The following is a 14,995-nucleotide window of genomic DNA, read 5'->3' as shown; positions in this document are numbered from 1 at the left end:
GATCGGGGTTTTTACTTGAAGATCAAATGCCAATTGATAATCGATTAGTTACTATAAAAATAAATCTATTCTAAAGTTAATCCACTTTGATGTTTTTGAGTTCTAGTTTAAACTTCGTTTCTTTCATACACAATGCCAGAAAACGTCATATTTTTTATCAAAACAGTGAGTAATTTATGAATAATAAGAATATTTTCAGTTTATTGCAATATTGGCCGCTTAAATTATCAAATAAAACAATATAATCGACGATCCCAAAAAAATCTCCAATCTTCAAGTCAAAAATCCGTCCTAAGTTTTGGTAAATGTGTTTTCTCTATTTGAAAAATTTTAGGAGAGTTTAAAACTGTTGAAATATAAAACTTAAAATGTTTAATTTTATATATTTAATGCATGTTACAATCATCCAGGTAGAATTATTAGGGAGAGTTATCAATTAATTACCTTGTTATGTCAAACTACAAAAGGAAATTTTAGATTATTTCTTTAGATTTACACCATATGCATTATTTCAATATTTTATTTTATCCGCTGGACATTTCACAAAGTTCACATATTTTTGTTCAAAAGAACATTTACAAAAACTGATAAACATTTTCATGACACAACAATATAAGGTACACTCAGTAGAAAATAAATTCTCAATTATACAATTCTTGTAACATCAAACAAATATAAAACAAAATGAAAAAATCAAAGTTTGACGTTATAGGACTAAATATTGAAAACTCTCCCTAGTGATTCTACCTTCTACAATTATTGTATCATGAACATTTTTTTTAAATTGAAAGTATTTATATGAAATTTAATTTATTTTTGACGTTTGCTATAATAGTTTTTTTTTTCAGTTTTCTTAAGAAAACTGACATTTTATGAAAATTATAATTGAGAACATGCTTTCTAATAAATGTACCTTCCAATGTATTTGATGTTGAAAAATTATTTTCGCTCTAACAATAACATAACATTTTTATGCATTTAATATCATTATGTGTGAAACGCTTTTTTATGTTTTTTTTTCAATTTTAAAGATATTACAAAGAAACAAACAATATAGAAAGAACAAATTTAAAAACCTTTTCAAATGATTTGTATGTTTAAATAATTGTTATTATTGCTCACATTAGCTTTAAACTTATCGTAACGAACAAATAAATCCTATTAGTCATTAGTATTATATAATGTTTAAAATCGATAATTTCATATCGAAATCTTAGTCAGAAAATTATATAAATTTGGTAGTTTGTAATATTTATTATATATTTTGCAAAATTATTGAGATAGTGGATATATTGCAAATTAAATTTGAATTCTTTATTGATTTTAGTTTCACATATTACTTAGATAGATACACATTTTAAACAGAACCTAAAAAATTTATAAAATTACAGCTGATATTAAATCATATTAAATTGAAGAGCGGGCTTACTGCAAAAACACGATAAGTCATCTGAATTCAAAAACTGATTTGTATTACCTAAAGCCTTGGTTAGGTTATCATTCAGCCATCTAGTAGAAACAGGAATGAACAGCTCACTTGGGTTTATATAGTAGGTCCCTTTGTGGCCTTGGCAACTACAGCCAACAAATATTTTTTCTTAAAATAAAAATATCAATCGTTCTTTCATAATATTAGTAGTTTATTAAAAAAATTTGAAGCAGTTTTTCAATATTTTTCAATAATGTAAATCTTTCTTTCGTAAAATTCATATTTCATTAAATTTTTAAAGTTGTTTTTTCAATATTTTGAATATTTTTCTAAATTTCTAATATATTTATTCTCTAAACTTAAAAATATAAAACTTTCTTTCATAAATTCGTATTTTATTAAAAAAAATTAAAACTTTGAAGTAGTTTTTTTCAATAATTTGCTTTTGTGGCTTATTGAGTTATTGCAGCAAGGCCAACAACCCTGCACGACAGCCGGTTGACCCGAGTTCACTCGGCCAAGGGCTATCAACTCAGCAATCACTGCTGTTACAACAACAACAACAACCCTACACCACAATTCCCACGACAGGCCGTTCTACGCTCCGGAATTACTCGAGCTCACTCTCCATTATTGCACATAGCTACCATGCAAATGTCCACCCGAAATAGGCCTTTTTTGTCAAAAAGTTTTGAGCGGATCGATCCATTTTTGACCATAGCTCCCATATAAAGCCTATTTTCTCTTAAAAATGTTGATATCAAAATAAAATTGCAACACAAATAAGTTTAATATAGAAAGAAATCATGTGACCTAATTTGATGACGATCGGTCATAGCTTTCGAAAATCTCATACGAAAAAAATTATTGATGTTTTAAAGAAAAATATTTGCTCTTATACTCAGAGTATAGGTCGGCCATGATCAACTATACTTTCTTAATTGTTTTAAATTGCACTTAGGTTCTCATCACTAAATCTTAAAAATATTATTTTACAATCAGACTAGTAGTTTAAAAGATCCGTACCATCCGTTTTGCATATACGTACTTTAGTCAATATAAAGTTTCTTAATTAAACTTAAATTTTAAAACACAGCTTCAAATTATAATAATAGCAATAACCAGGAACATTTCAAGTAGAATTTTATTACGTTTTACTGTGCCAATAACATATATATTATTTACAAAATTTTTGGTACTTTACAACCCCCTGTAATTTAATTGTAAATTGTTTTCTTATACAAAATCTAATTTCCTTAATTTATTTATATATTTTTATATTTAAAAACCCCTGTTTTTTTAAACAAACAAATCATTTGAATAGTTGTTATTATCAATCATATATCTATAACTATTTTGTCATACGTTTTCAATTAAACCAACTTATATTAAATTTTTGTCTTGTACAACACTGTGTGAAGCAGTTTAAGTTAACCACAACATTTCTTTTTTTATACAACAATAAACAAATGTGAAAATATATTTAATTAATTTATAACTTAATTAAAACGAAACAAACAAAAAAATATACTAAACGAAAAAGTCAAAATATTTTAAAGGCCAAAGAAGCACTATAATAAAAAAAAACGTTGTTTAATATTATATTTTCAAAATATGTATTGTATCATTAATATTAGTTCAAGAAAAGAAACAATTATAATGAAAATATATAGTACACAACATAATATCAAACATAAATAAATAAAAAAAAATATGTTGTTCAAAATTTTATGTTTTCATTAGTTTTTAAGTTTTAAACAGTGCAAATTATATGTCGTTTTTCTGTAATGTATAAAAAGGAAAATAAAAATTACATACTTATTAATATAATAAAATATAAAAACAACACAAATCTCTTATACTGAAATATTCTGAGCTTATTATCTTGGATTTAGTTTATAAAATGTTTATATTTTAAGAAAACTCATAAAATATATACTCAATACATACATCATTTAGTTAAAGTTTTAAATTTACACAATATATATTTTTATAAATGATTTAATACAATACTTTAATTGTTTTAAATTTAATAAAACACCATTGATGTGTTAATGCAAATTAAGCGAGATAATTTATTTTACAAATCTGAAAATCAAACCTAAACTATTTTCTATTAAATTTAGTTTACAAAACAACATTTCCAATTGTATTTCAGTAATTTTTAGTTGTATTTGAGAAATTTCTAATTATATTGGGTGTATAACTAATAAATGCGGGATTTTTTCAAATTTTTAGCTTTTATTTTGAATCATTTGTACAATATAAATTTATTCAAAGTATTGGTCATTGTTAGCTATGACCTTTTCCCATCTTTCTGGCAACATATGGATTCCGCGCCAAAACTGCTCATCTTTTGAGGCCAATAACGAATCCTACCAATTTACTGATACTCTGTTTTGAAGTGAAGCGTATCCCAGAGAGAAATAAATAGTAGTCGGACGGGGCAAGGTCTGGACTATAAGGCGGGCGAAGCAAAACTTACCAAACACTTCTGTCTAAATTCTTTTTAACAGGTATTGCATCGTGTGGCCGTGCGTTGTCATGATGGAATATTATGATTTCATGTCTGGCCGCAATCAAAACGAATCAGTTGAGTTGGGTACAGGCTCTCTGTGATAAGCTTCGCGTTATGGTAATGCATCTATTTTTCGTCGCAAGTAATAATTCGATGCAAAAATTATTTTCTTTTATAGCGTTCAAGCATCATATTGGACATGCAAAATCGTCTTTCAAGGTCTCTCATCTTCAATTCGTATGGTACCCAAGCAGGATGAATCCTGCTGTTCGCAAACGTTCTGAAATTGCTGCTTGAGTAGCTCCCAATGATTTTGCAAACTTTTGTGGAGTTTGACATCAATGTTCATGGAGTAATGCCTTAAATTCTTGGTGTTCAAACATTTTTGATCTTTGTCTTCCTTGTCAAAATCGCCACTTCTGAACCGCACAAACCGTCTCACGCAAGTTGATATCGAATTAAAACCTTCACCATAATCTTCAGCGGCACTTTTTTGAAATAAAAGAAGTAAAACTTCTCGCATGGACGCTTTGTTGACACAAAATTCGACATTTTCGAAGCAAAAAAAAACTGTGTTGTAAATCCTGAATTTTTAAGTTATATCTCAATAATTCACAATTGTCCATTGTTTTTTTTATAGAAATTTCTATTTGAATTTCAAAATTTTCAAATATAAATAAACATTTCTGAAATGCAAATAGAAAACTCGGAAATAAAATTGAAAATTACTAAAATAGATTTAGAAATTTCTGAAATATATGTAGTTGAAGAGTTCTGAAATATCATTAAAAATTTCTGAAATACAATGTTAACTAGAAATTTCTATTTGAATTTCAAAATTTTAATAGATTTTTTTGAAATACAAATAGAAAATTCTGAAATTTAATTAGAAATTTCTAAAGAATTTTCCAAAATACATTTAGAATCTTCTGAAATGTTTTGTTCTTGTTTTAATAAGCTCAGAATATTAAGGCATACACATACATATATCACTTCTAAAAGAAAACAACAAAATTATTTATGTATACAAAAATAAAAAAACTATAAAAAAAGTTACTTTAAATAAAACAAATTCATATACATACATACAATATATTTTATATACATAATCTCCTAACTCTATTCTATGTGTCTTAATAACTTTTAATATTTAAGTGTTATTATTTATTATTTCGTTATTTTCTTTTTCTATTAAATACCATAATCTATTATTAAAATAATAAACATTGAATGTAACAAACAACAAGACAGTAAATATTTCAAAACCTCCTAATTATAATTACATGCATATATATTTTTATACTAATTGAATTTGTTCAATGAGTTTTTTTCCTTCTTATTACATTTTATAAGTCATTATTTATATTTATATACCTAAATATATAATAAATTCAATACTAATAAACAAACAACCAATTATAATAAAACTTTGTTACACTATTAAAAAAAAAATTAGCACCAATCCTGTCTGTTAGTTGAAATTTATATAAATTAAATTAAAGAAATGTACTCATTAAATATTTATTTATGTTTTACTTGAAATTTTGTATAGTGTAATAAGTACTTTGTAATTAAATAAAAACTGTGTTTTTTGGGCATTTTATTTTTATTATTTATTTATTTTTCATAATTATTATTAAATTGTAATTGTTTATTTTGATAATAAAACTAAAATGCTTTTTCTTTTTGTTAACTCTCAACAAAATCATAATAGATATTTAAAAAAATGGTTATTAAAAATTTATTTTGGGTCTGATATGGAAATACAAACAGAAAATTTATTTAAACATTTTTTATGAAAATCACTTAGTTTTCAAATAATTTTTGAGTGGTTTTCATATACAGCCCAAATATGAAAAAAAAATTCCCGGGAGTTTTCCCTTTTCTTTTTTTTAACATAGAATTTGAATAGGAAAATTGAGAAAAGGGAATAGGGAAAAAACTCCCGGGATTTTTTTTTTCATAATTGGGCTGATAAATATTTAAAATTTGTGTTCCGTTCGAGTTTCTGCATCAGAGGCGTTTATTAAAAGTTTGTTAAAAATATTGGTAAGTGTTCATGAAAATTGTCTGCAGTTTGTACTGGGAATATGCGGCCAAAGTTGAGTTCACTTCAAATTAAATATAGCTTTATTGTATAAATAATTAAGTAAATAAGTTATGACCTTATTAAGAAACACTACCGGAAAACGATTTAAAAATGTTTGTATGAAAAACAATAAAAATTATTTGAAAGCCAACTGATTTTCATACAGTGCATGATTTTTTTAAACGACCTATTGTGATACCCTATCGGTTAACCGTTAATCGGTTAACCGTTAATCGGTTAACCGATTATTTTTTGTCGGTTAACTGTTCGAATAATTCAAAATTGGCGATTTTCAAATAACAAATAAACCGATTAATTTGTGTCGATTAACCGATTAACCGAAATTTATTATTTTTGCACTTTTTTGTATTTATTTTTAAATTTTAATTCAAATGTCAAAGTAAAATTACATATTTGTTCGAACATCCAAGAATCATGTTTAAGGTATTTATAGACGGCAATACTGAGTATTAATATTTGGCAAAAACTCAAGTATCATACTACAATTTCACCGTCAAAACAAAATTTGATTAGATTTTCAAAAAATACAAATGATTTTTTGATTTACTGTCGGTATCAAAATTTGTTTAAAAAAGTTTTTATTTTCATATACATATATCGGATATTGCACTTGATCAACAAGAGGGTATTAGATATTTTAAATTTCACATTTTTTTTCATTTTCAATTTGAAAAGAGTTAATACTCAGTATTGCCGTCTATAAATACCTTAATGAGTATAAAAACTGACATATTTAATTTACATGTATTTGTCGGTTGAGAACATGATAATAGACGAAACTGGAGACACTACGGAAATAAGTTTTTATCAGAAATTATCGAAATTAGTAAAAGTATTTCTAAAAAATCCAAAAAGGACTTCAATGGTATAATGGAGATTTTATATGGTTAGAAAAATAACTGAGATATTGGATATTCTTTACCATGCCTTACTTTCGATTTCACTAACATCTACAAACAGCGAGAGAGTTTTTTCCAAGTCGAGTTTTATTAAAACTAAAGAAAATTAATTACTTTTTGGTTGAATTGGTATGTTTTGTCTATTTTGTATTTAAGTACAGAAAATTCGTGGATATATTTTCAGTTTAAAATTTAAAAAGAAATTATTCGGTTAATCGATTAATTTAAAATTAACCGATTATTAACCGATTAAATCTTAACCCCGATTAATTATTTGCTCGATTAACCGATTAAACCAGAAACCCGATTAATTGAATACCCTAATAAGTACACTAAAATAACGGAATTGTCGATGGCGCAATCTTGTTTATTTCATTCATGGTTAATACCCAACCATAACTGTCTCTAGCAAACTTAAGTTTGATTTACTTAAAATGTTGCAAATAATAATATACAATTTTAAAATTTTCTCTTAATTTTTTTTACATAATAAGCTCTCTTAAGTCAACGAAAATTCAATAAAGATAAGTCGATTATGGGTACTCTCATTTTTTCATTAACTAGTGCGGTCCAAAGTGGTTTAGAAACTTTTTTTTTTGGAAAAAATTCGGTATCTCGGGAACTATTGGAGATATTATTACAAAATTTCACATGGTTAGAGCTGAGGAGTTTTTGAGTTGAATTACATTTGTTCAGCTTCCTAGGGGTAATACGGGTCAGTTTGTGCCCCCTCAAAGTTGGTCACCTCGGGTCTCAAAATTTTTAAAAAAATCCCCAAAAATTCATTTATGATCCGAATGAGCTGATCATATGAAAAAACGTACAAATTTGTCAAAGCGGGCAAGGATTGTGGAACTTCTGAGGAGTAAATAAAGGCTTTTTATATAAGTATTTGATACTGTTGAAAAAATAAATTAAATAATTTTATAAAATTTTGGGACTTCATTTACCTTAAAAACTAAAAAAACTTTCATATGGTAATTTTCCACGAATAAAAATATAAAATTTGATTTAATGTAAAATTTTAACGGTTAAAGATATCATAACAAAATTGGGAACTAATTTAGATCCAAATGTCCTTAAATTAATGACATTATAATTTTTGACATTTTTTATTTTCAAATACCGAAATTCCTAAAACGGGGAAAATGTGTTCCAAAAACTGAGTTTTTTTAGAAAAGTGCCTACTGTGACTCTATTTACCGTGTGATAGTAAAACAACTTTCTAAGTATTTAAACAACATATAGGGTTATACAAATACGGAACTTTTTCGAGGATCGGTGCTTTGCCTTTTTAGAATTTTTTACTGAAACCTAAATATTTTTTTTAAAATTGTCCAAGTTTGGATAGGTCTGGGAGATACTGTGTCCGCTTAAGTGAGCCCAATTTCACTTTACATGCTTTTGCATTAAGTTTTCTTTCCGGAACATATAAAAATTGTATATAGTCCCAAAGAAAATTTGTTTCTACAAAAGAAAAAATATAGGGACTTTTTTAGGAAAAATCGTAAAAAATTAGGCCCATTTTACATGTTCCAACTTTGGATGCGTGTAACTTTTTACACGGACGAGATAAATGTTACCAAGTTTTTTTTATTTTATTTAGAATTTTATTGCCAATATAGCTGATATTTTGAAAAAAAAAATTCGACCCTCCGTAGGGCCGCCATATCTAAAAAACAAAAAAAAATCGAGCAAAATTAAAAAATTAATAATAAAAAATAAACCTAAATATCTCTTCAACTGAAGGAGATAACCTACACATGTAAGCGTATTTTTTGTAGATCTTCTCAAGGACTATTTATATTTTAAATTTCAGCTCATTCGGATCATAAATGAATTTTTGGGGATTTTTTTAAAAAATTTTGAGACCCGAGGTGACCAACTTTGAGGGGGCACAAACTGGCCCGTATTACCCCTAGGAAGCTGAACAAATGTAATTCAACTCAAAAACACCTCAGCTCTAACCATGTGAAATTTTGTAATAATATCTCCAATAGTTCCCGAGATACCGAATTATTTCCAAAAAAAAAGTTTCTAAACCACTGTGGACCGTAACAAAATAGTAAAATATTGAAATAAAGAATTACAATGCAAAATAAAATTACATTACATTAAGAAAACAAAATGATGAAAAAAATAAAATATGCAACAAAAATATGCAGTTATGAGTTAAATATGCAAAAATATGCTATAAATCGCAAAATATGCTGTAAAGAGCAAATATGTACTAACAAATCGATGCCAAAATTCTTAAAATTGTCTGAAACGGATAAATAACTAAGTCATATGTTTATACGACGCACAGCAAAAAATATGATATTGCATATTTTTGGTTGCCCTGGTAATAACTCTCTTTTCATTGAGTTTACACTCAACCCATTAATCTTGGCACAGGATGAGCATTCATCAGCGCCGCCTGCATTATAGCACTGATTGATGAAAGAAACTTTCCCTTGCTCAGAATCAGAACGTTATCCGCATAGACAACTATCTTCCTACCCTTAGATTTAAAGATCCTAAGAATAAATTAACCGATAGTAACCATAACAGTGGAGTTGTTGTTGCTGCCGTGTAAAACAAGAGTCGTCCTGCACAACATATAACTTATGCCCAGCTTGTGGTCAGGTTCCTCATGACACCCTCCACATATTTAACTGTTCAGCCAACCATTCTTCACTCCGTCCTATGGATATATGGACTCATCCTGAAGTATCACAATTTCTTGGACTTGAAAAAACAAAATGCAGAACCCCTAGATTGATTATTGTAAAATTTGTTATGCTGCTACAACAACATAACAGTGGAGACAACACTCTACCTTGCGATGTACCTCCGGTAACTCGTATCCTTATTCTATCATCCCTAGGGTTGAATTGATAATCCTGCTACGAAGGATGTCCCGAACTCAGAGTTCAGATAACGAATATTTTATTGCCACTATTTTAATGTTATTAAAGGCACCCTCTATAACCAAAAACGCAGCATTCCCACGACAGCCAGTTCTACGCACCGGAATGACTCGAGTTCACTCGACCAAGGGCTGTCAACTCAGCAATCACTGTTGCTACAACAACCAAAAACGCAGCTAAAGTATATTCCCTATGTTTGTAAACCGTACTCAATACAACTCACAGCCACATGCAGCCTTGAGGTAGGCGTTCTGAGCGCTGCTAATAGGGTGAGTATTTATATTGCTTCTATGATAAAGATCTACCAGTCGTTCAAGTATCTTCAACATAAAATACTATATAGGCTGATAGGTCTAAAATCCTTTGTCTTCGAGTGACAAGCCTTACCGGCTTTAGGTATACAAATTACCTTTACCTCTCTCCACCCTCTATACAGATACCCCCTAACAGATACTCTGTAAACAAACGGAAACGCAGATACGAAAAGTTAAGAAATATATACATGATTTGAAACCAACTGCATTAATTCTTTATTTAATTTAAAAGAGGGTAGAATTTGCTTCCATTTGCATTAGTAAACACTTTATTACCCCGGGTCAGGACCAAATTTTATAATTAGGAGAACACACAGAGTTTGTAGGAAATAAATATTCATCTTTTTCATATTTGTTTCTAACTGTAAACAGGTATGGTAAGATAGGAAGAACAAATACTAAAATCTTCCTTTAAAATTCTAGATGTGTTCTTCATCACACTTTGTTTATCTGAAAATGTTCTGCCAAATTCTGGCGAAAATGTTTTCAGTTAAAGACAAACAAATAATTATCATGTTAAAAAAAGTAATCTATTCATATATTTACAAAAACATAAATATTCCATACATATGTATGTATATGTATAAGTAAATTCTATACACTGACACACAGCACAATAAAATTCTTTATTCAGTCATTGTAGCTCTACCCTGGCCCTTAGGCATTTTCTTATTTGTCGAATCTTCCAATTCCTTAGCCTTATAGTAGTGGGGTGCCACTTCCAACAACCATTTGCTCTCAATTTCTATTACTTGTCGCATATACTCCTTCGTTGTAAATACCAACTCATGATACAGCACCCAGCGTGGTAATTCCTCGAATAGTGATGAATTCGGATGGATCATTACGGTTTGATTGTGTTTAATGGTCTTGTAATTTCCACCTTTCGATAGACGAGCGACATGATAAAAGTAACCGGCTGTTATAGATTTACGTATATTTATGGTCTCTGGCAAACACGAGACCATATCGATTTCAACTCTTTGCATTAGTCCCACCAATTGTTCGCGTACATCTCGAGCCCGTTTCATTGAACGATATTGTATGAAATTCTCATAACACCATTGGGTACTGTAATCAGTTTCGGCCCATTGATTGTAGACCTGCATAAGGGACAAGTGATCGCCATGAATATGATTGAAATTTTTACGTGCCGTATCGGCGTGTATGATTTTGTCTTTGGGTCTGTAGAATATGGAACTGTTCACTGACAGCATAGCCCCTATGGTGACCAATTCTTCCGAACATTTATATCTAGAAAAAAATGGGGTTTATTTTAAAAATTTGTTTTTAGTTTAGTTAAAATATCTCATACTTTTCACTTGCCAGCAACATTTTGCCCATCATGGGATCTACTGGAAATTCAGCCATACGTCTGCCCAATTTCGTTAATTCCCCATGATGATTTAAGGCTCCCAAAGCATACAGCTGTTCCAAAGCCAAGACCAAAGTTTCGTGAGGTGGTGGATCAAGAAAATCAAAATGTATCAAATCGTTAATGCCTAAAGCCTTAAGCATTAAGACAGCATTTCCCAAATTAATACGTTGTATTTCGGGAACAGTATTGTCTTCCAATTCATGTTTGTAGGCCCAAGCGGTATACAAACGAAAACATTTCCCCGGTGCTGTACGTCCAGCACGACCAGCTCTTTGATTGGCCGAAGCTTTTGAAATGGGCACCACCATTAAAGACTCCATGCCAGTGCGAGAATTGAAATTATTTTGTTTGGCAAATCCCGGATCAATAACATAAATAATATTGTCTATTGTTAATGAAGTTTCGGCAATATTTGTGGCCAAGATAACTTTACGGGCATTGGGTGGTGTGGGTTCGAATATTTTCGCTTGCATGTCACTGGGCAAGTTTGCATAGACCGGTATTATAACCAGTTCTCGTATTTTCGAGCCCAGACGTTTAACACGATCCTGTAAGATTTCCTGACAAGTCTCAATTTCATCTTGACCCGTAAGAAACACCAAAATATCACCCAAAGGCTGGGTGGCATGAATTTGCAAAACGGACACACAACAAGCATCAATATAATCAGCTTCTGGTGCCTTAGTATAAAATATATCAACCTAAAAGTAGAAGAGAATTAGAAGTAATCCAAATTTTCCATTTTTATCTTACTTACTGGATATCTTCTGCCTGGTATACGAAATATAGGTGCATCGTCGAAAAATTTTGAAAATTTCTCAGCATCTAATGTAGCACTTGATATCAACAGTTTCAATTCGGGACGAAATCTGGCTATATCTTTAACTAAGCCAAATAAAATATCGGTATGTAGAGTACGTTCATGAGCCTCATCAATAATCATAACGCTGTAGGAACCCAAATCAGGTTCCGACAGAAATTCTCTGTGTAGCGTACCATCAGTCATATACTTTAAGATAGTCCTCTCTACAAAATATTCAAAATCATTTTAAAAATATAGTCAGCATAACAGTTTTTATCTGAACATTACTTACCGGATGTGCAATCCTCAAAACGTATACTGTATCCAACTTCATTGCCTAATTTAACACCCATTTCTTCGGCTACACGGGCTGCCACAGACATTGCTGCCACACGACGCGGTTGTGTACAACCAATTTTCTTTTTATCTTCTGTGAAGCCGGCATCCACCAAAAACTGTGGTATTTGTGTGGTCTTACCCGAACCTGTTTCACCTTCAATTATGAGAATCTGTTTTTAACATACATAACAAAGTTTATAATGTTCTACAACTTGTTTATTTATATGCCTTTAATACTTACTTGGTGCTCCCTAATGGCAGCTATTAGGTCCTCCTTAAAGGGATACACTGGCAGGGATTTACGTGTTTCATCAATAGTCATGCGCTTACGTTCGGCTTCCGATAATTCTGGTTCTTTAGAACTTTTATCTTTCGAACCGTCCATTGTTAGAGCCTGTATAAAATCAATTTGATCATCAAGTAATAGCTCGTACTCTTCCTCAGCTTTGGCATCTTTGGCTCCAAACTGAAATCTGGCTGAAGCCAATTGTTCTGCCTCCCATTTCTTTTGCTCAGAGTTGGGCAGTCTTTCGTTTTCGTCCACCTCCACATATTCCTCTGCACAACAAAACTATTTGGTTAAGTTTTTTTTATTATTTTTTTGTATTTCCTTACCTTTTTCGCCTTTTTTCAAGTCTCTGGGCATATGATAACGCTGTATACGTTCCAACTCCCTGGCCTTTTCATGTTCCTTGGCTATGGTCAGCAATTGCTTTTTGTATTCTCTTTCCTCACGTTCTTTCTTGGTTAAACTAGCATATTTTCAATTAGTATTTTAAAATTTTTTTTAATAAATATGTATTTATTTTCTAAATTTACTCACACTGCCTCCTCAAACAGATATTCATCATCCAATATGTCCGCTTCCAACTCGGCCACTTTATCATCTTTTCTCTTTTCCAAATACTTTCTTCTCGACTGTATACGTAATTGTGGCAGAATTTTGTCTCTATCTTCGTGTTCCAATTTCAATCTTTTGGCCGCTTCTTCAATAGCCTTTCGGCTAGAGCTCGCTTCCAGTACTTTGCGCGTCCGTCCTTCATCTTTTTTCTTTAGTCTTTCCGAAAATTCATCTCTTTCCTTTAAATCTCTTCGACGGCTCTCCTCTTCGCTGTCAACTTCTTCTGAGCTGCTGCTTTGCGCATCACGTTTGCGGTTTCTGGACATGATTATCAAGGAGCTTCCACTTGCAACAGCGTTAAAACGTTTTTATAAAAAAACATTAGCGATGTGTTTGTAAACAAAACAATAAATCGATAAAATATCGAAAAAAAACAGCTGATTCATAAAGATGCCATATTTTTATATGAACAACGCAACTTTTTCATCGCGATTTTGTATAGGGTTCTTTAAGTCGATTGGTCATACTATTCGAAATCGAATTTTTGGTCAAAAAAATTCGAATAAGTAAAAAATTTCGAAAAGGTCGAATAATCAATAAAAGTCGACGTTTTTAGATTGTAATAAAAAATAAAAACGTTATCCACTAAAATCGAAAAGTCGATTACTAAAAAAAGTTGAAAATGTCGACTTTCATAAATTGTTAAAAAAAAATATTTAATTGCAACAGTATTCTAAAACTGAATATGCCCACAATAACAAAAATAAAATAATAGCCTGCAATTTGGTACATTGTTCGAACAATCGACTTTTTCCTGAAAAAAGTCGAAAAGTCGATATCGACTTTTTGGTCGGAAACAATCGATTATGTTATCTCAAAAGTCGATAAAAGTAGAAAAAAGTCGAATAGTCGAAAAAAGTCGAAAATAGTCTATACAAGTCAGATAGTCGATAAAAGTCGACTTTTTAGATTGTTAAAACAAATATATATTTGCAACATTATACTAAAATAAAACTATTGCAATTTGGTACACTTGCAGTTTTTGAAATGTATTGTTACGAAATTGTACTTGAATTCAAATATAACGATTTTAACGGCTAATTTAAAAGTAGCATAATGCTTTCAAATAGCAGTGCTGTAATAGCAAACTGTAACATATCTGTGGGCATTATTAACATAAAATTTCGTGCGAAATGCTGTCAAACTACATATAAAATATTTGGAATGAAATATATGCGAAATAATTTCGCAAAAGCAGTATTCTGTTTTTATTGTGGAAAACATGTGAAATAAATCTGGCAACCTTATTTTTCCACACGAAATAACATACGCAGCACTTTTAAATTAAAACCAACAGCTAGCTGTCAAACAGCATGTAAAATTTTTCGCATGAAAAAACCATAATTTTTCGCAAATATGAACAGAGTACTAGGCTATAGAATAAAAGCTTTTA

At 30.0% G+C, this 14,995-nt stretch overlaps 1 protein-coding gene across 1 annotated transcript; it reads right to left on the bottom strand.

Annotated features, from left to right (window-relative positions):
• Positions 1-10,690: 10,690 nt before the first annotated feature.
• On the bottom strand, positions 10,691-13,931 carry l(2)37Cb (lethal (2) 37Cb). Its single transcript, XM_065499549.1, has 7 exons — positions 13,525-13,931; positions 13,317-13,453; positions 12,943-13,259; positions 12,655-12,871; positions 12,318-12,586; positions 11,498-12,261; positions 10,691-11,436 (listed from the first exon to the last, which is right to left on the bottom strand). Exons 1-7 carry the CDS (start codon positions 13,866-13,868, stop codon positions 10,809-10,811), a joined length of 2,676 nt encoding a protein of 891 aa, XP_065355621.1. The 5' UTR covers positions 13,869-13,931; the 3' UTR covers positions 10,691-10,808.
• Between the last annotated feature and the right edge of the window lie 1,064 nt (positions 13,932-14,995).

The sequence above is a fragment of the Calliphora vicina genome, chromosome 2, assembly GCF_958450345.1.
Source record: "Calliphora vicina chromosome 2, idCalVici1.1, whole genome shotgun sequence".
Classification (NCBI taxonomy): Eukaryota; Metazoa; Arthropoda; class Insecta; order Diptera; family Calliphoridae; genus Calliphora; species Calliphora vicina.
Note: the sequence above shows the minus strand (reverse complement) of the source record. Positions and strands in the feature narration are given on the sequence as shown.